This window comes from Hypanus sabinus, chromosome 1, assembly GCF_030144855.1.
Source record: "Hypanus sabinus isolate sHypSab1 chromosome 1, sHypSab1.hap1, whole genome shotgun sequence".
In the NCBI taxonomy this organism is placed as follows: Eukaryota; Metazoa; Chordata; class Chondrichthyes; order Myliobatiformes; family Dasyatidae; genus Hypanus; species Hypanus sabinus.
In genome coordinates, this window is record NC_082706.1 from 145,224,928 (window position 1) to 145,246,815 (window position 21,888).

The following is a 21,888-nucleotide window of genomic DNA, read 5'->3' on the forward strand; positions in this document are numbered from 1 at the left end:
GCTTGTGATTACTGAGACCCTGAAGCACCTTTAGTGCTGCACAATGTCATCTGTTGGTGTCTCAGTGAATCGTTCCAGAGTGGTGTTCTTCCTGTCACCTCCTGAAGAGCATGCAGAATGTGGCTTTACGTTATGGTCTTACTTTTCCGTGGCTTCCCTCAATCACGTGCCTGCCATCTGACAACATCTCTCTTCCTCCCTGCTGTTCCTTCTCCGTCTTCACCACATGGCCTTCCCTCCCTCTCGCCCACACGCCCCCTCCCTCCCTCTCCCTCACCAGTCCCCCATCTGCTCTCCCCTGCCTCACCCCCCACCCAGCTCTCCCCCGCCTCACTCCCCCACCCGACTCTCACCCACATCACCCCCCCACCCCACACCTGCTTTCCCTTCATCTTCTTCCTACCTTCCCCCTCCTGCCCTCTCCCTACTTGTCTGCAGCTGCAGCTTACTCCTTCTTCACCTGCTACTACTCCTTCCCTCTTCCCCTCTACTACCCCTCCCTCCCTCATCCCTACATGCTCATGTCCCTTCTGTCTCTTCCCAACTGCCTCTGTCTCCACTCATTCCCTCTCCCCTCCTGCTTCCACCATCTGCCTCTCTCCCTCTCACCCCAGCTAGCTTACCTCCCCACCCTATATCTCCTCATGCTTGCTCTCTTTCTCCCTCTCCCCCTCCCCACTCTCCCTATTGTCTCTACACAAACCCCAAGGCTTCTGTGGTGCTGCTACACTTCACCACTCACTCTGATTTTCACCCTCTCATGACTCCCATTCTTCCTGTAACCACTTTCCCCATCTCCAACAGAAAGAATGTCCACTGTCTGAGATGACCAGATCAAGATCAAAGCACGAACTCAAGCTCCTGGAGAAAATTCCCTACAATGCAGAGGCCACCGTCGTTCTTGTCGGTAAGGAACATGTGTTCCTCACTCCCGTTTCAGGGTCCAACACTGCTGCTAATCTCTCACCCATTGTGATTAGGTTTTCACTGAAGGCTCCTTCATTACCTCCTGGTCTGGAGCCTCTCAGACCATCAGATATACTGCCCACATTCATGACGATTGTCATATTATTTCCATCTCCTTAGCAAGTGTTTCTACAACTCCAGCCCAGAGAAAATCGTGAAGCATGTTCTGTGAAGGCAGATCCATCCACACATAATTTGGTGTGCTTTTATCCACAAAGGTTTACTTCCTTGGACCCAAATGAGTCATACATTTAGTGAGGCAGTGCAGAGAGATCTTGACTCAATATCCAACCGGGGTTATTGCTGTTGACACACAAGAGGTACTAGAGATACTGGAAATTTAATCATTATTATACTGAGGATGTTTTACAATGCAGAGAAAATTGTACTCTATGCTGGAGGAACTCAGCAGGTCAGGCAGTATCTATGGAAGGAATGAACAATTAATATTTTGGGTGAAGAACTTCTCTAGATGCTGCGTGACCCAACGAATTCCTCCAGCATTTTATGCTCAAGATTTCTGTAATCTCTTGTGTGTAAGTTTTACACTATGTAATCCTCATCTGGGAAACCCACACAGTTACAGAAAGAACATATAAACTCCACACAGAGAGCACTTGAGGTTAGGAACAAACATGGGTCAATGGAGGTGTGAGGCAGCAGCTCTGTTGACTACACACTGCTGCCTGCCCCCTGTGTTCACAATAGGTAAATTAGGGAGGGTGGAGTGGACAAATATCCAATGCATCAACTGAATCAGGAAAGGGAAGAAAGGGTAGATATACCTTCAGTGAATTTGCTCAGAATTATTCATGTTGTAATGGAGGTAGAAATCCAATCGGAGGGATTCAAAGTAGTTGCAAAGTGGTGCACAAACTTGGGAAGTAACAGAAAATGGAGAAGTTAGAGGAGACAGCAGTTTGGGAGGATTTGAATTGGTTTTAATTTTAGACTGTAAGATATAAAAGCAGAATTAGGCCATTTGATCCATCGAGTCTGCTCCATCATTCCCTCACGGCTGATTTATTATCCCGCCCAACCCAATTTTTATGACTTACCCTGTAATCTTTGATGGCCTGACTAATCAAGAACCTATCAACCTCCGCTTAAAATATATCCAATGACTTGGCCTCCACAGCCATCTGTGATAATGAACTCCACAGATTCTACACCCTCTGACTAAAGAAATGCCCCCTCATTTCTGTTCTAAAGGCTATCCTTGGACAACCAAAGGGTTGTCCCCTTTGGTTATGGACTCTCCCAATGTAGGAAATATCCTCTCCTCATCCACTCCTATCTAGGCCTTTCAATATATGATAGGCTTCAATGAGCTCCCCCTATATTCTTCCAAATTTCAGCAAGTACATGACTGGAGCCATCAAATGCTCCTCATACATTACCCTTTCAATCCCGGGAACATTCTTGTGAACCTTCTCTGGGCACTCTACAATGCCAGCAGATCCTTTCTTTGATAAGAGACTCAAACCTGCTCACAGTACTTCAACTGCGGTCTGACGAATACCTCTAGAGAGTGTACTTCATTCATTTATACATGGAGCTGACTGTACTTTCCATAATTTGTATGGACCAGTAATTATAGCCTTCCCTAGCATATCACCATTCTATGAAAATTCAGTGAGACTGGTGGGGCAAAGTCAATACATTGAATCAATGATTGTCCATCAGAGTGATTTCACCTTTATGCTCTGGACAGGGAATTAACCAATGTCTAGGTTATTACCTCAAGCTTTGCAGAAACTACTGACAATAAATACACCTAAATCACAGACAGTAAATTAAAATTGCAAATGCTGTAAATCTGAAATAAAAACCGAAAATGATGTAAACACTCAGGAGGTTTAGTCAGCAAATGTGGGGAGAGAAATAGTTAATGTTCTGGGTCAAGGACTTCATCAGAATTGGAAGAGAGACATAGAGAAGGTGGGGGAGGGCAGCGGAAGAAACAAGTGGAATTTCTCTGGCAGGATGATGATGGGCAGATAAGATCAGAGGAAAGTATTTTTGTCAGTGTAATGTGTTCTTAATGTTTAATCTGACTGACATTGTAAAGAGAAGGAAGACAGGCAGTTACAGATGGGGAGAGAGTGTGAGATACCAAAAGTTTGATATTGAGTTCTACATGGATAGAAAGCTCCTTGAGTTTGCATTGAGCTTCATTGTAACTGTGCAGGAGACCATAGACTGAGATCAGAGTGGGAGTGCAAAACTGAATTCAAGTGACAGGGACCAAGAATCTCAGGGTCACATCCTTGGAAGGCGCAAGGATGCTCCTCGAAGTGATCTGCTCAGGTCCTGTCAGCACTACTGAGGTAGCTTCTTAGGGCTCATTCTAGTTCTGCTTTGCATCAAGGTTGGTACCCACTGCCTTTCAGTAATGCCAGCCTTCTTCCTACATTGATGTACCTGGCCCATTATCCACTACTTCTCTTCTGCAACTATAACTTCACTCTTTTCCCTCGTACTGACTTGTGTCAGTAGCTTTAGAGTGTTTGGGGCTGCCTGAGATCGTGAAGGACTCTGTGTACTTCGTGCCTCAGTGAAGAGAAGTGTTAGGTTTTACACTGCCTTTACTACCCCCAAGCCAAATCAGCCACATCACTAGCCTTCCACTTCTGATCTACATTTTCAGTCTCTTTTACATTCTGTATTTTGCCCAATATTCTGCTGTTTTCTGCACCTGACATTTGTCAAACTTCCTTCTTTATTTTATATTTCCTTTGTCATTCAGGAAGCCCCTCCTGTGGATGCTGTACCTTTCCTCCTCATGAGAATAAATGTGGTTTGTACACAGACTCTTGCCTTTACTCTGTCTCTAACCTGTGATGTTCCTCCTCTTCGTGTGTTTTGCTGGGACAGTGTATTAATTGAGTTTTACTCTGTACTTAATCTGTTTTCCTTGCCCATGCTGTGTGTGACAGGAAGGTCATAGAGTTATACAGCACGGAAGCAGACCCTTCAGCCCAACTCGTCTCTGCCAACCAAGTAGTCTTTCTTGCTTGGGATTGGTGTGGGTTCCCTGTTATTTGTCCATCTATATTAATGGTTAGTAAATTTGCAGATGACACAAAAATTTGTGGTGTAGTGGACAGTGAAGACGGTTATCTAAGATTACTGCAATATCTAGACCAAAAAATTGGTCAAGTGAACCAAGAAATGGACCAAGATGCGATTCAGCTTGAACAAGGGCAAGGTGTTGTATTTTGGTAAATTAAACCAGGGTAGAACTTGCACAGTGAATGATAGGACACTGGAAGGTGTTGTACAACCGAAGGGTACAAGTGCATAGTTCCCTGAAAGTGATGACACAGAGACATAGTGGTAAGGACATTCAGTGCAGGAGTTAGGACAGCATGTTACAACTGAACAAGTTGTTGGTGAGACCACACTTGGTATATTGTGGGCAGTTCTGGTCATCCAGCTATAGAATAGATGTCATTAATCTGGAAAGAATGTGGGCAAGATTCATAGGGGTGTTACCAAGACTGGAGGCTTTGAGCTACAGGGAGATAGGCTGAGAGCAAACCTTATCAAGGTTTCTAAAATCATGAGGGGTGTAGATAGGTGAATGGTCATACTCTATACCCCACCCCCACCCCCCAGCATAAGGAAGCAAAAAATTCAAGGAGGTAAGTTTAAGATGAGAAGGAAAAGATTTAAAAGGGACCTGGGCAGCAGTGAAGGTAGCAGGTATATAGAATGAGCTACCAGAGAACATGGTAGAGGTGGTACAATTGTAGTAGGTTAGAAGTGGCCACGGTGAAAGCAAGACTGGTTTTGAAGAATTGGTAAGATAACTGGGGAAAAAACATTTGGACAGCTACATGGATAAGAATATTTTAGAGGGCTATGGGCCAAACTCTTGCAAATGGGAGTAGCTTGAGAGACATTTTGTTCAGCATGGACAAGTTGAGCCAAAGGTATAGCTCTATGACCGTGTATCTAACCCATGCCGTCCGTTCCCTGGAAGTGTTTAATGTAAGGGTATAGATAAAAGTTTGCTCTATATCTAACCATTCAGTTCCTACAATGGGATTGTTTGATGGCACAGTGTAGAGGGACTTGGTATCTGGTCCATAGTGTCCCTGCCCTGGAAGGGTGTGATGGAACACTATAGCGGGAGCTCCTGTATCCTGATTTCTCATATTCTTTGCTTTTGTTCACACTTCAAGTATGCTGCTATAGAGAGAAGCTCTCTTTTTGTGTCCCTACAGGGTGTGTTGAGTTCCTGGAACATCCAACAATGGCCTACGTTCGGCTACAGTCAGCAGTGGAGTTGGAGTCGGTGTTGGAGGTTCCCATCCCAGTCCGCTTCCTCTTCATCCTGCTGGGACCATCCACCAGTAATCTGGACTACCACGAGATTGGCCGCTCCATTTCCACTCTCATGTCAGACAAGGTCAGGGTCTGGAAGTTGTGGGGAAGTCATTATCAATAAATTCCAAATCCCATAAATAAATCAGATTCAGGTTTAATATCACCATCACATATGACATGAAATTTATTTTGCTGCAGCAATGCAGTGCAAAAATGCAAAAATTACTATAAATTACAAAATAAATAGTACAAAAAAATGAGAGGTAATGTTCATGGGTTCATAGATTGTTTAGAAATCTGATAGTGTTGGGGAAGAAGCTGTTCCTAAATCATTGAATTTTGCTGTTCAGGCTCCTGTTCCTCCTCCCCAGTGGTAGGAACAAAAAGGAGGGCATGTTCTCAGTGGTGAGATTTTTATTGATGGCTGCCACCTTCTTGAGGCTCCACCTCTTGTAGGTGAGCTGGGTTGTACATAGGATGGAACTGGCTGAGTCTACAATCCTCTGCAGCCTCTTGTGCTCCTGTGCATTGGAGCCTCCATACCAAATGGTGACGCAGTCTATCAAATGCTTTTCATTATACATCTGACTAGGTGACATACTGAATCTCTTCAAGCTCCTAATGAGATAGGGCTGCTTGCATCCCACCTTTTACCAAAATGCATGACCTCGCACTTCCCCCAAATTAAACTCCATTTGTGAATTTTTGCCCACTCACTCAATCTATCCATATCTCTAGCAGAATTACGAATTACTTTATTATTTATCATGCGAATGTACCAAGATACAGTGGAAAAACTTGCCATCCATATAGATCATTCCAAACATAAGAACATCAAGGTAATATAAAGGGAAAAGCAGTAACAGCATTCAAGGAATGTGCAGTGCATCTAAATGAATAAAGTGCATTGGCCATGATGAGGTAGACAGAGAAATCTCAAGAGTTCACCTTTATCATACAAGAGGTCTGTTCAGAAGTGTTATAATGATGGGATAAAAGCTGTCCCTGAGCCTGGTAGTATGTGTTCTCAAGCTTTTGAATCTCATGCCTGATGGGAGGGGGAAGAAGGGAGAATGTCCTGGGTGTGAGGGTCTGTGATTATCTTGGCTGCTTTTTCTAGACAGTCAAGAATCACAGCATCCTTATTGTATCGCGTCCTTTCATCTATTTTCATATCATCAGTAAATTTTGAGTCTTCAATGAATGTTTACTGTTCCTTTCTGCACATCATTAATGTAAGCAGTGAACAACTGTGAGCCAAGGACTGATCCTTAGAGTATCTCACTCATTACCTCCCACCAGCTCAAAAATAACCCATTTATTTCAACTCCCTATTTTCAATGAGATAGCCATTCCTACACACTTACTCTAATACCATGTATGCTTAATATATGTACCAGCCTCCTGTATGGCACCTTGTCAAATGCCTTTTGGAAATATAAAAATATTACATCTATAGGTTCCCCTGTATCAACTTTCATAGAGTACTACACAGTTACATGCCCTTTGGCACATCTAATCCATGCCGAACTATTACCTCTTTGTAACATCCTGAAAGAATTTTTGCAAGTTTGTCAAATGTGATTTACCTTTCATAAAACCATGTTGACAGAGTTTCATTATATTCTGTTCTCCTGTAAGGTTAGTTGTCTCCTCATTCATCAATTATTCCAGCATCTCACCAGTGATACATATTAAACTATGACCTGTAGTTCCTTGTCTTCTGCCTTTCTGCTTATTATTGTTTACTTATTGCACAAGAGCTTGTTCCTGGATAGGCTAGATTCGATTAGATATAGTACGTCACAGTGAAATGTGTCAATTACATCAATGAACAACATAATCTGAGGATGTGCTGGGGCAGCCTGCAAGTGTCACCATGCTTGCAGCACCAACATAGCATGCCCACAACTTCCATTCCCACTGCTCTCTTTCACCATCCACCCCCAGCCCGCTTGAATCACCTTCCTGTTCATGAATTCCTTCAATATCCTTACCAGAATTCCCTTTCACTCATCCCACCCCCACCTTGAATCCCCTGCCTCAATGCCCCCCTTCCATTTCTCTCACTCCAATCTCCCCGCTGTTGGTTTGTGGATGCTTCACTTTGTTGCTGTTTTACAGAATTTCCATCGAGCCGCATACCAGGCAGATGACCGGAATGACTTGTTGAATGCAATCAATGAGTTCCTGGACAGCAGCATTGTCATCCCTCCCTCCGATGTCCCAGGAGAGGAACTGCTGCTCTCAGTCGCACAATTCCAGCGCAAGATGCTGAAGAAGAGACAGGCAAAAGAGGAGAAGGCATTGTCCAAAGAGATCAAGAGTCAGGAGGAGAGAGGTGGGCAACTGTCTAAACCCATCACCACTCAACTGTTTCTCTTCCTACCATCCTTCGCTGTTTCATGACCTCCTAACTGTGATCACCTTACCAGTCTTCTCTTCCTCTAAGCTTCAAAGAGCAGTCAATACATTTGGCAAAAGAACACAAGAAAACAGGAGCAGAGTGGGCCACCAGGTCCCTCAAATCTGCCCGGATGTTCAACATGACAAAAATTGACCTATACTGGCTTCAAAACATGGTAGCGTAGTGGTCAGCACAGTGCTATTACACCTTGTCATTTTCCAGAGTTCAGACTTCAATTCCAGTCCCATTCTATAAGGAGTCTCTATGTGTCCTCCCAGTGGAATGCGTGGGTTTTCACCCAGTGCTCCGGGTTCCTCCCACAGTGCAAATATGTACCTGGTAGGTCATTTGATCATTGTAAATTGTCCCATGATTAGGTTAGGGTTAATTGAGGTTGTGAAGTTGCTGGGGTAGCAGAGCTCAAAAGTGCCGGATGGTCTACCTCACGCTGTATCACTAAATAAATAAACAAACAAACTTATCAACTGTGCAGTTCCCCAAAGTCCTCAATTTTTCCAAATATTTATCTATAGAACATGGAACAGGAACTTCAGCCTGCAATGTATTGAACATAATGCAAATCCAAACTAATCCCATCTGCCTGCACATGATCCATATTCCTCCAATTTGTGCTTGTTCATGTGTCTTATCTAAATGTTTCTTAAACTTTACTGTTGTATCTGCTTCCACCATCTCCCCTGATAGTGTGTTCCAGGGTGTGTGTTGTTAAGCCTTTACGAGCTTTTATATCTTCTGCGCAATGGGAGGGGGAAGAAGAGAAAGTGATGACTTTGATTATTCTGGCTGTTTTCCCAAGGCAGTGTGAAGTGTGGTGTCCTTGGAGGGAAGACTAGTTTCCATGATGGACTAAGCTGTGTCCACAACACTCAGCACTTTCTTGCGGTCACAGGCAAAGCAGTTGCCCTACCAAACTATGATGCATCTGGATAAGATGCTTTCTATAATGCATTGATAAAAATTAGTGAGGATCAACAGGGTCAAGCCGAATAATGTACCTATTATTGCACCCCTGTCCTCTCTCTCTGACACTCTGACCTGAACTCTCCAGCTGCCTGTCCTGAGTGACTCTGCTGTTGCCTTCACAGCTCTCCTGAAGCCAAAGAAGCCGGATGAGGAGGATCCTCTGAGACGGACCGGGAAACCATTTGGTGGGGTGGTTCGGGATGCTGCCCGCAGGTACCCTCAGTACCTGAGTGACTTCAAGGATGCACTGAACCCTCAGTGTATGGCCGCCATCATCTTCATTTACTTCGCTGCCCTTTCGCCAGCCATCACATTTGGAGGGTTACTCGGTAAGAGAGCAAAGGCACTGGAAGAAAACAGACATTCAGCTCTGACCTGACCAATTTCATTCAACTAAAGCATTGGCTCCATTTCTCTCCCCTGACCTGAGTATTAGCATTTACTGTTTTTATTTAATCTCTGTCCTACCTTTCACAACTTTAGGATATTTCAAAGTATTTCACAGCCAATGAATGTTTTTTAAAAATATTCTTTTATTCACGGGCTATCCAAGTCCCATAGAGTCTGAGTTGTCTATAACCCATGTGGGTTTGAGTGGGGCCCGATTATTCTCACCAACCTGAGAGTCATCAGGTGTTCTTGCTAAATGGAGACAATGTTAGCCTCACAGGAATTTTTTTCCTCTGTCCTCTGGTAATCCCTTTCCATAACCTTGCAATAGCGCGTTTACTTTCTGAGGTCGCAACATGATTTGCTTAATAGAGCTAGCAAACAGGCTCAGTGCTTGGGGAGAGACATGAAACCGTACAGCAGAGGATGAGGCCCTTCAGCCCACCACATCTGTACCAACCAAAATGCTATTCTAACTAATCCCATGTGCCTGTGCATGGTACATATCCCTCCATTCACTGCCTGATCATGTACTTGGCTGAAACATAGAACAGTACAGCACATTAATACTGTGTGGCACTCTAAAAGTCTCTTAAACACCACTATTGAATCTGCTTCCACCATTTTCCCTGGCAGCTCATTCCAGGCATCCACCACTTTCTGTTCAAAATTAAAATACTTGCCATGTAAATCCCCTTTGAACTCTTACCTCCCCCTTTCATCTTAAACCAATCTAATATATGACATTTCCACCCTGGGAAAAAGACTTTGTGCCTCATGTAGTTTTACAAACTTCTAGTAGATTGCTCCTCAGTTTCCGATACTGTAGAGAAAACTATTTGCTGTTTGGGTTTCCTTCTCCTTCAAGTAGTTTTGGAGTATTTTGCAGAAGCGGGGTAGGTGACCTCTCCTCAAAGCCTTGAGGTGTCTACTGTGAGTAACCCACGTCTCAGAAGCCTGTGTGAAGTTGGGGATCACCACTGCCCAGAAAACCATGAATGAAAAGCTGAAGTTAACCATGAATTCACTAATTAATGTTTCCTGTGTACTGCCAGTGAATGATAACCTCCCATTGTGTTTCAGGGGAGAAGACCATGGGTTTGATTGGTGTCTCAGAACTCATCATTTCAACAGCCATACAGATGATTATCTTTGGTTTGCTGGGAGCCCAACCACTACTAATTGTCGGGTTTTCTGGCCCATTGCTTGTATTTGAAGAAGCGTTCTTTAAGGTGCGTGTGCTGCTGGGTTTCAAACTACTCAGGCAGATGTTTTACACAAAAATTAATTTCTTCTACCTTATAGCCCTACCTATAGTCACAGGACTACAGGGCTCCAGCAATAACGGAATTATCCAACACCCTAACCCCAAAGGCATACGTCCCACTGGCAGCTCATTGCTGGATTGAGGTACTATATTCTTCTGTTCTATATAAGATTCAACGTTCCTTCACAAAACCCAGTGCTTGAATCACTCCTAATAGGTTCATCTTGGTATAAGGGCTGAAGTAATTTCCTTATCCATTTAATACATCACTGGATAACCACTTTCACACTCCCTGTCAAGTTTGCACATTCACATGCAGTTATTGAATTTTAATTTACCTTAAGGATAGGTGTGGGTTTGAGTTGGTGTCTGATTATTCATGCCAGCCTCATTGTCATCAGGCTCTCCTGCTGATCTGGTCTTCACGTGGAGACAATATTGATTTTGCTTGATGCATGAACACACTCTCACACTCTCTTGTACACTTGTCAAACCTCTCTCTGCCCGTTGATGAGACCAACACTGCCAAAGCACATTTTTATCAGAAGTCCCGGCCTTCATGTGGGTCTGTTACCTTTTCTATAATGTGGCCGTACATCACATTCATGACACCCTCCTCTCCTCTCCTCTCCTCTCCATAGACTCTGTCTGCACTTCTCACTGCCTTGGTAAAGCAGCCAATATAATCAAATACTCCAACCACCTTAGGCATTCACTATTCCCCACCCTCCCATTGGGCAGAAGATATAAACGCCTGAAACCACACACCACCAGGATCAAGAACAGCTTCTATCCCACTGTTATAAGTCTATTGAAAAATTCCCTAGTACAATAAGATTGACTCTTGATCTCACAGTCAACCTCATTTCCTCAGCCTTGCACCTTATTGCCTGTTTGTACTGTACTTTCCCTGTATCTGTAACACTTCTTCATTCTGTTATTGTTTTCCTTGTACTACCCCAATGCACTGTGTAATGAATTGATCTATATAGATAGTATGCAAAACAAAAGTTTTTCACTGTACCTCAGTATGTGTGGCAATAATAAATCAATTTACAATTTACATGACACAAGTATCTTTGGGGGATTCAGTATCTGGGAATACCAAATGTTCCAATGAAGGGCTCCAATCTAAAACTATCCAATTCCTTCTACACATATTGCTTGATCTGTTGAGTCCCTCCAGCAGATGGTGCTCTTTTTTTTTGCTCTGGCAGTAGGCTCAGATCTCTCAAGGGGAGCTTAAACCCATAATCTTCAGCGCAGGGGAAAGTGATCAAGCCAGAGGGGGAGAGTATGTGAGCTCAGGAGTTTCAGAGCAGTGGTTCTCACTTCTCTGTCTGACTCTTTCACCAGTTCTGTGACTCGAACAAAATGGAGTACCTGACAGGCCGAGTGTGGATCGGGTTTTGGCTGATTCTCATCGTTGTGGTGATCGTGGCATTCGAAGGCTCCTTCCTCGTGAGATTCATCTCCCGGTTCACCCAGGAAATCTTTGCTTTCCTCATCTCAATAATATTTATTTATGAAACATTCTACAAGCTGGTAAAGGTAAAATCCACAGATTCATATCCCTGCATATCTGGAACTGGAAGTGACAAACCCCTAAACCAAGAACATAAACTAATCAGCCCTGCATACAGGCCATTGAGTAATAATCCTCGAATCCTCATACTCAGTCCAGGGAGCAATAATTGCTCCATACGCAGCTGGCAAGGAGGCCTTTGACAAGATCTTATGCAGCAGATTGGTCCAAAAGCTAAGAGCCCAGGGATTCAGAGCAAGTGGCAAAATTGCCTGAATAATATAAAGTAAGGAGTGATGTTGGGGGTTGCTTTTGTTTTTGGAACTTTGTGACCAGTGGGGTACCAAAGGGATCCTTACTGTTGTTATATAGAGGCTGTAAATGTAGGAGATATAGTTAGTATGTTTGCAGATCACAAGGTGGTGTGTGGATAGTGAGGAGGATGGTCAAGGATTACCTGAGCAATGACAGATGGAATTTAATACTGATAAATGTGCAGTGGTGCACAGCACAGAAGTGAGCCCCATCATTTCACCAGTAGCCCATTCTGGAAGGAGTGAGAAAGTGAGGTCATATGCAGTATGTGATAGGATCTTAAGTAGTACTGAGCCAGAGAAAAACTTCATTTGTCAAGCAGAAAACAGGGAGTTCAAAGTGCAGTTTTATTATACACTGGTAAGGTCACAGCTGGAACACTGCAATTCTGCGGACCATATATGGAATCCAGGAGAAGGGGCTCAAACCGAAATGTCACTTATCCATTTCTTTCTGTAGATGAAAATGAAAATTCTGTAAATTCCTCCAGCATTTTTTGTGTTGCTCTGAGGAAACCATTTTGTCACCCAGAGGTGTCTGGAATCTGGAACACACTGCTTGGGGTGTGGTGGAAACAGAGACTCTCAGAACATTGAAGAAGCAACTACATATGGACTTGAATTGTCAAGGCCAAACAGGCTATTGAGCAGGTTTGAAAAAAATGTGGTAGTGCAGAGGGTCACCATGGTTGTTATGGGCTGAAAGGCCTGTTTCGGGGTGCTAATGATTCATGGAATATGGCTCTGAATGTCATTAGAGTAATGGATGCCAGCGCGGTCTGGTTCCCCATCCATTTTACAATCCTGTGTTAGATAAGGTAAGCAGGTGCATGTATGAGGCATGTTGAGCATGTATAAACAAGGCAGTGAGAATGGGCATGGAGGAGTAGGGGAGCATAAGCAGACTGACATGCAAATGCATGATGGAGAGTATTCTTGCAAGCAAGCAGAGGTGAGATTGTGAGGCTGAATTGGGATGTGTGTACATCTGTGGGGATGGGGAGTGTGTCACATCTGATTGAGGCTAGGACATGGATCGTTGATCTGTTTTTCCATTCAGTCAGCTGACCGGCTGGTGAGTTAGCTCCTGCTCCCTGCTCTTGCCATTAATACTTCTCGTCAACGGATGTCCTGGACTGATGAACAACAGTCTTGGCTTCATCTGCTGTTTACTGAGAGAACCGCAGCATCTACTGCCTGTAGAAACGGTTCCAAACTTCCTTCCTGGAAGTCCTGCCCTGACTTGGTTTCTCTCTATATCTACCATTTTAGTACTGACTAATAGCATAAAAACTTGGATAAAATCACTCGATAGTGCAGCATAATCACTGTAAACTCTGCATTTAATTTACTGATTGAAAACCTTCACTTCACTTCCACTAAGTTGTATTCCTAAGTTGTGAAGCTGGAACTGATGTCACTGCTCCAGGTTTGGTTTAATTAAGGCTTTGTATAGCTGTAATATAATTTCCATCAATTTGTGCTCTAGTGTGGCAGATGTAAATAGTGTTTTATTGACCTTTTGATTATTTGGATAATCTATGTACTATATTTACTCAGCCAGACTACTCTTAACAACAGCCCCTCCCCACCTCTACAATCTATACAATCAAAGACAAATGTGATAGGGGAATATCACCACTTGTACATTCCCCTTCAGGTCACATACTATCCTTAACTGGAAATATATTTCCGGCCCCTCGTTGCTCGGTCTAAATTCTGGAATTCCATTCCCCAACAAAAGACTGGTCACAGACACCTCAATGCTCCATCCTGGTAAATCTCCTCTGCATCCTCGCACCACAATCATGGTCTTCTGATAGTGTGGTGACCTGAAGTACTCCAGTTGCTTTATAAGTTTGTATCGTAACGTCCTGCTATTGTATCTCTGTCCTAGCTAATTATAAAGATGTATCCATGTGCTTTCTTCACCATCCTATCTGTCTGTACTGTGAAACATCCTTTGGGATGTTTGGAATTGTACACCAACCTCTGTCCTTAAAAAGCCCCTGGCTCCCAAGCATTTGTTGTGTACATCTTAATCTTATTAATCCTCCCAAAATATATCATGTAATACTTTTCAGGGTTTATTTAAACCTTCCACTTCACTGCCCATCCCACCAACACAATAATGTAGCTCTGAAGATCAGCAGTCAGTATAATTGGGTGGTGTTGATATTACATTCTGATTCTGAAAACCTTTCCACTTGTGTTCTTGCAGATTTTCAAGGACCATCCTCTTCGCGGTTGCACGAACAGTACCCAGAACACGACCGTTCTATCTCTCTACCCAAATACCAATGATACAAGCCAAGGCAGCACGAAACGGATAGGGGAGCCAAACACATCACTGCTCTCCCTTGTCCTGATGGCAGGCACCTTCTTCATCGCCTTTTTCTTACGCAAGTTTAAAAACAGCCGTTTCTTCCCCGGGAGAGTAAGTGTCACTGGTGAGGGCCTGAGAGTCATTCTTCACTTTCTCAGTTGTCTTTGTTTTCTTTAAACAGATTGTCTGTTCCAACTTGGAATCAGGAGGAGCCATTCCATTCCTGTTTCTAAGAAAGCTGTGCTTACGTTCAGTGAGATAGAATTGATACTTTTGCCACCCTTAGATTCATTCTTTTAGTCACATAGCTTTCTGATCTGACTGTTCAACTGCTGAGTGGATTTGCTGATTTTTCTCAGCCTGTGTGAGGAGATGCTTCCTAATATGTCCCCACAGCCTGGTTCAAACTAAGTTCTTGTTCTAGTACTCACTCATCAGAGAGAACAACCTTTATCTATCCATTGGCATCATTTAGATTTAGAGTCATACAACATAGAAATAGGCTCTTTGGCCTAACTTGACTTTGCCAAGCTAGTCCCATTTATCTGCATTTTCCCACAACTAAAGCTTTCCAATCCATATACTGTACCTGTCCAACTGTCTTTTAAATATTGTAATTGTATCAGCCTTTACCATTTTTTCTAACAGCTCATTCTGTATACTGACCACCCTCTGCATGAAGAAGTTGTTCCTCATAATCACATAATGACCTAATCTTAAAGGATTGCTTAATTCATGCAGTGCACACTGCCCTTGTGAGTTAACCCTTGTATACTATGTTGATTTTTTGCTGGCACCTCTTAAAGTTAATATGTACTGTATTCAAGATTGGTGATAAAGGGAGAGATGGAAAAGTTGTGAGAATGACAAACAGACTCTTGGTTAAGTGAGTGCAAGAGAGCAGGTAAGGTCCTTTATGTAAGGTTATCCTTTTGGTAGAAAGAATCAACAAGAAATACAGATATTGTACATCGTCATTGCATGGTGTAAGAATATTAAAAGTAAATTGTAAGTTTTCTTGTGCAGCTACAAGTAGTTTTATGATATTGGTCTTTATTGCAACGGAGATGAAAAACAAGACTGAGGAAAGCTTGCCAGAACTTTGCAAGGTTTTGCAAACCCATTTCTAGAATCCTCTGTAGGGGTTTGATCTCCATATTTAAGAAAGGGCATGTTTGGTTTGGAAGTAGTGCTACAGAGAGACTAGACGCCCCAGAGAGAAGAATATGATCTTGAAAAACAGGAGGTTATCTCCCTGCAGTACTACATTCTGAGAGTGGCTGCTGGGAGGATGGTTTAAGTTTGGCATTGTCTCAGAATAAAGACTTGCCCTTTTCAGACTGAGCAAAAGGAATCTGTTCGCTGAAGATTATGAAGATCCTGATTATTAATAGATTTAGGCTGAGGTAGATAAGAAATAGGAGAATAAAGATTATGAGTATTGCAGGGAAGTAGAATTGAATACAAAGGTTAGACTGGCCATGATCTAATTGGATGTCTTGACAGTCTCAAGGAGCCTTCAGTTAACCTTCTGTTTCTTGTATTGTGATAGCAAGATATCCACAAAGTGTTGATACTAATAGACAGATTACTTTATTTCTGATTAAATGTCGGGAGCTACCAGACAACTATTAAAATTCAGATCACCCAAGGACAGCGGCCAAGGCTTCTGTCTGAACCCTGGTTATGAGAGGCAACAACACAGTCCAGGGTCTGGCTTTTGGATTGAGGGATACCCACAACATCTGATGTGGATCACACCAGCCTGGGTACACTGGGATACAACAAGACATGGGGTGCTTAGTTTGTGTTTCACGAGGCCACAGGAACCCATTGTCATTCAACCCAGACATGGGCAAAGGAGTTGACACCCAGATGTGAAATAAGAATAACTGACAGATGTAATGGCACTCAGGGGCCTGGGGCAGACTGAAGTCACTGCAATTACAAGGAAACCCTGGAGAGAGGTGACAAGCAAGATAGGTGTTGTGGCTCGCTCACTCTGCTCTAGCGCATCACCACGAGTGCCTCAGGGCAGTATTCTTGGCCCAATCAGCTTCAGCTGTTTCACTAGTGACCTTGGTTATGTCAGAAGTTGGTGATTTTGTGGACTGAAGCAACCCCTTTGCAGCTGGTTGGGAAGTGAAGCAGGAAATGCCTGGTTGTAGTAAGAGCCATGCTGAGAAATGGCGCAGAATAACCACCTCCCTTTAGAGACCACTGGCCCTAACAAAGCTGAGTCTCAGGTATTTATTTCCCTTGTCACCCTCAGGTCACAGTGGATCAGAAAGTTAATCAGAAGGATTATTAGGTATGCTGGGATGTGTAATTACCCTCCTGACACCCCAAAGCCTATCCACCGTCTGCAGGCACAAGTCAGAAGTCGGGAATATAATGTAATGATCACCACTTTTCTTAGTTGGAGCTCCATGAAAGTAGCAACACAAATGAAGAAGGTGGTAAATAAGGCATACAGAATGCTTGTTTTCATTAATTAGGCACCGAGTATAAAGGTATGTTGCAGGTGTATGAAATTTTGGCTAGGCTGCACTTGGCTTATTGTTTGGTCACCCCTTCAGTAGAAGGATGTAAAGGGTCCAGAAGAGGTTCATCAGGATGCTGCCTGGACTACAGAGCATGAGATATATGGGGATATTGGAGAAACTTTGGTTGTTTTCTCTGGAATGTTGGAGACTGAGGAGAGACCTGATAGAGATTAATTATGTGAAGCATTGATATGGTAGACAGAGTCTTTTTCCCAGAGTAGTAATGTCAAATACAGTGATACTGGGATTCTGCATAAATATGATGAATATATAAATATGAACAGATCCTTACATAAGTCCTAAAATTAGGTAGAGAACCCAATTAAATAATTAACATGACAAACATTATACTTGTTCATTTATTTATTGAGAAAAATTACATGTATTTGTTGGAAAAAGTATGCGAATCTCTGGGGTAATGTCTTCTACAAAAGCTACTTGGAGTCAGCTGTTCCAATCAATGAGATGATGTTGGAGATGTGGGTTGTAGAAGTGCCCTACCCTGTAAAAAAAAAGATACAATGTCAGGTTACTGACAGAGTCTGCCGTTCTTAAGAAAAATCTGTTTATGTGCACCATGCCTCGATCAAATCAACTTTTAGAGGACCGCAGAAGAAGAATTGTAGAGATGCATCAAGTTGGAAAAGGCTACAAAAGCATTTCTAAGGACCTGAGTCTGCAGTAAGAGAAATTGTCAACAAATAGAAGAAAGTCAGTACTGTTGCTAGTGTACTTAGGAGTGGGCACCCTGCAAAGATCACACCCAGAGTACAACGTGCAATGCTAAAAGAGGTGAAAAAGAACCCAAGAGTAACTGCAAAAGACCTGCAGAAATCTCTAGTACTCGCTAAAGTCTCTGTTCATGCATCCACTATAAGAAAAACACTGAACAAGAATTGTGTTCATGGAAGAGCACCACGGAGGAAACCACTGCTCTTTAAAAAAACATTTGCTGCACATCTCAAATTTGCAAAAGACCAGCTGGATGTTGTACAATGCTTCTAAGACAATGTTCTGTGGACAGATGAGGCAGAAGTTGAACTTCTTGGCAGAAATGCACATCGTTGTTTTCGGAAGAAAAAGGGCACTACACACCAACATCAAAACTTCATTCCAAATGTGAAGCATGGTGGAAGGAAGTATCATAGTTTGGGGCTGCTTTGCAGGGCCTGGACAGCTTGCAATCGTTGAGGGAACACTGAATTCAAAATTGTGTGAAGACATTTCAGTGTAGCAGTCTGTCACCTGAATAGAAGTTGGATAATGCAACAAGACAATGATCCAAAAGACGAGTAAATCAACAACAGAATGGTTTAAAAAGAAGAAAATTTGTGTTTTAGAATGACCGAGTCAAAATCCTGACCTTAATTCTATAGAAATGCTATAGAAGAACCTGAAGCAAGTAGATCATACAATGAAGCCCACCAACATCCCCGAGTTGAAGCAGTTTTGTAAGGAGGAATGGCCTAAAATTCCTCCAACCCAATGTACAGGACTGATCAACAATTATCAGAATTGTTTGTTTGAAGTTATTGCTGTACAAGAGGGGTCACAGCAGTTACTGAAAGCAAAGGTTCACATACTTTTTCCAACAAATTTATGTAATATTGGATAATTTTCCTCAATAAATAAATGAATACGTCTAATGTTTTTTATGTTTATTTAATTAGGTTCTTCTTACCTAATTTTAGGACTTGCATGAAGATGTGATCACATTTTAGGTCATATTTATACAGAAATAGCAAAAATTCTACAGGGTTCACAAACTTTCTAGCACCACTGTAGTAGAGGCCTTAAAGTGAAAGAGAGAAAGTTTAAGGAAAATTGACAGGGCAAGGGGGTCTCCTTTTCCATAGATGTTGCCCGGCCTGCTGAGTTCCCCCAGCATTTTGTCTGTTGCTTGGATTTCCAGCATCTGCAGGTTTTCTCTTGTTTGTGAAGGACCAGCTGACTGCCTTTGCAATCATAGTTAATGGTTTAAGGAGCTGAAGAGCTTCACGGGGGCTGAGACAAAAAAAAATGGTAATTGGTGTTTGGTTTATTATTGTCACATATACTGGGGTACAGTGAAAAAAAATGTTTGCATGCCATCCAGACAGATCATTTCATCACATCGGTGCATTGAGGTCATACAAGGAAAACAGTAAGAGTGCAGAATAAAGTGTTACAGTTACAGAGAAAGTGCAGTGCAGGTAGACAATAAGCTAGGTTGTGATAAGCTCTTTATTGTATAAGAGGATTATTTAATAGCTTTACAACAGTGAGATAAAAACTGCCCTTGAGCCTGGCAGTGCATATCTTCTGTCCAAGGGGAAAGGGGGCAAGAGAGAATGTCTAGCTTGGTTGAGGTCTTTGACGATACTGGCTGCTTTCCCAAGGCAGCATGGTGTAGATGAGCCCATGAAGGGTAGGCTAATTTCAGAGCTGTATGGGACTGTGTTAACAAATATCTAAAGGTGATCAACTTTGTTGCAGGTACGACGTGTAATTGGGGATTTTGGTGTTCCTATTGCAATCCTCATCATGGTCCTGGTTGACTACTCCATCCAGGAGACCTATACCCAGGTGAGAGAACAAATGGATGTATTACCCTTGCTGTGTTACTGTTTATTTCCACAGTTGTCGGCATCAGCTCTCCCACATTCACCCAACTCCCTTCAGAATAACAATGATGCAAAATTCTGTCAAGGGATCGAGGTGTGCCAGAAGGTGGTTGATAGAGTCAATGTCACAGACTCATACACCACAGAACAGGCCCTTTGGCCCACCATGACCATGTTGACCTACAAGTACCCATCTTTACTAATCCCATTCACCATGTAGTGTATAGCCTTCCATGCTTTGATCATTCTCAATACTTAAGAGTCTTTGCTTTTACCATCCTTTCAAGCAGTTCAAAATTCTAGGCCCTCTGTGTGTGGAAAAAGCTCTCCCTCATATCCCCTCTAAATCTCTTACTTACCCCTTCTCATAAACCTACACCCTCCAGTTTTAAATACCTCAGCCCGAGGAAAAGTTTTATTATCTACCTATGCCACTTATTCTTTGATATAGCTTTATCAAGTCCCCCCTCAGCCTCCTCTGCACAAAGGAAAAACAAACCCGGTCTCTTCAGTCTTGCCTCAGAACTGAGGCAATATCTTGGTGAATCCCTTCTGCACCCTCACCAGCACAATCTCCTCTTTAATCTAAGTTCAGTTAATAATTTAGAATTTTGAAAAAAGGCTTAATGATGATGGCATAATTTATTGATTGTCATAGAAGTCAATCAGGTAGGGGGAATCTGCTGTTCTTACACATCTGACCAGTATGTGACTCTGGACCCAACCCTATTAATTGCCCTCTGAGATAAATGAACAAGTTATAGAACATATAAAACATACAGCACAACACAGGCCCTTCGGCCCACGAAGCTGTGTTGAACATGTCCCTACCTTAGAACTACCTAGGCCCTCTATTTTTCTAAGCTCCATGTACCTATCCAGGAGTCTCTTAAAAGACCATATCGTTTCCGTCTCCACCACCACTGTTGCCAGCAGCCCATCCCATGCACTCACCACTCTCTGCATTAAAAAAAACTTACCCCTGATATCTCCTCTGTACCTACTTCCAAGCACCTTAAAACTATGCCCTCTTGTGCTAGCCATTTCAGCCCTGGGGAAAAGCCTCTGACTATCCACATGATCAATGCCGCTCATTATATTGTACACCTCTATCAAGTCTGCTCTCATCCTCCATCACTCCAAGGACAAAAGGTCGAATTCACTCAACCTATTCTTATAAGGCATGCTCCCCAATCCAGGCAACATCCTTGTAAATCTCCTTTGCACCCTTTCTATGGTTTCCACGTCCTTCCTATAGTGAGGCGACCAGAATTGAGCACAGTACTCTTAAGTGGGGTCTGACCAGGGTCCTATATAGCTGCAACATTACCTCTCGGCTCTTAAACTCAATTACATGATTGATGAAGGCCAATGCACCTATAGATGGCCATTGCTCTGGGGCATTTAGAGATGGGTAAGAAATACTAGTCTGGCTAATAACACTAAGACTTTGAGAAATTAATATGCAAAAGAAGCTGAAGCTGCATGCTTGGGTCACATGCAGCCTGTCCTTCCCAGGGATCCAGCACCCAGAACACAATCATTCACTCCTTTACTGTTCCTAACTTACCCATACTGATACAGCCTTGTGTATGCAGGATATATGTACAGCTTTACCCTGAGTCCAGCTACATTTGGCCTTTTTGTTCTGATGGTCGTAATCAGGTTGTCACTTCTGACTGTTGAGCTGCTATTTAACTCTGTCTCTTTTGTCTCTTTCCTTCAGAAACTGAGCGTTCCCACTGGTCTGTCTGTCACTTCTCCAAAGAAACGTGGTTGGTTTATTAATCCTCTGGGGGAGAATGGTGATTTCCCCATCTGGATGATGTTTGCCAGCGTGATTCCTGCTATCCTAGTTTTCATCCTCATCTTCATGGAGACCATGATCACTACGTGAGTCCCTTGTGGTAGAGAGTGCTGAGACAAAATAGGATTTTCTGGGCTGCAGTCACTGGATGGATGTGGGCTCAAGATGAAAGAAAGAGGAAAGAGGTCCCTTATCCCATCCACATGAGTTCAGGGAGAGTGTGGGGATTATGTGATGTGATTTGGGGTCTCCTGTGGATGTTCTGACCATCGTTCTCCTCTGAGCCCAAAGCTGACCACATTGGTCAGTGGTGCCTTGAGGAGCTCTGAAGCTTCAGTCATCATCCTAACATTTGGTTCAAGGCCAACTTGGGTTGGACAATAACAGCCAGCAATCAAAGAACAAACTGAAAGTGGAG

The 21,888-nt window shown here is 43.0% G+C and overlaps 1 protein-coding gene across 6 annotated transcripts in view; it reads left to right on the plus strand.

Annotated features, from left to right (window-relative positions):
* Positions 1-21,888, plus strand: part of LOC132398608 (anion exchange protein 2-like) — a 247,827-nt gene that overhangs the window by 213,047 nt on the left and 12,892 nt on the right. For all 6 annotated transcript variants that reach the window (XM_059978272.1, XM_059978280.1, XM_059978289.1 and 3 more), the window contains 9 exons: positions 805-907; positions 5,199-5,383; positions 7,426-7,642; positions 8,815-9,021; positions 10,166-10,314; positions 11,706-11,900; positions 14,410-14,625; positions 19,536-19,625; positions 21,390-21,556. In XM_059978272.1, the coding sequence (XP_059834255.1) occupies positions 805-907; positions 5,199-5,383; positions 7,426-7,642; positions 8,815-9,021; positions 10,166-10,314; positions 11,706-11,900; positions 14,410-14,625; positions 19,536-19,625; positions 21,390-21,556 (1,529 nt within the window). The remainder of the gene's footprint in view (positions 1-804; positions 908-5,198; positions 5,384-7,425; positions 7,643-8,814; positions 9,022-10,165; positions 10,315-11,705; positions 11,901-14,409; positions 14,626-19,535; positions 19,626-21,389; positions 21,557-21,888) is intronic.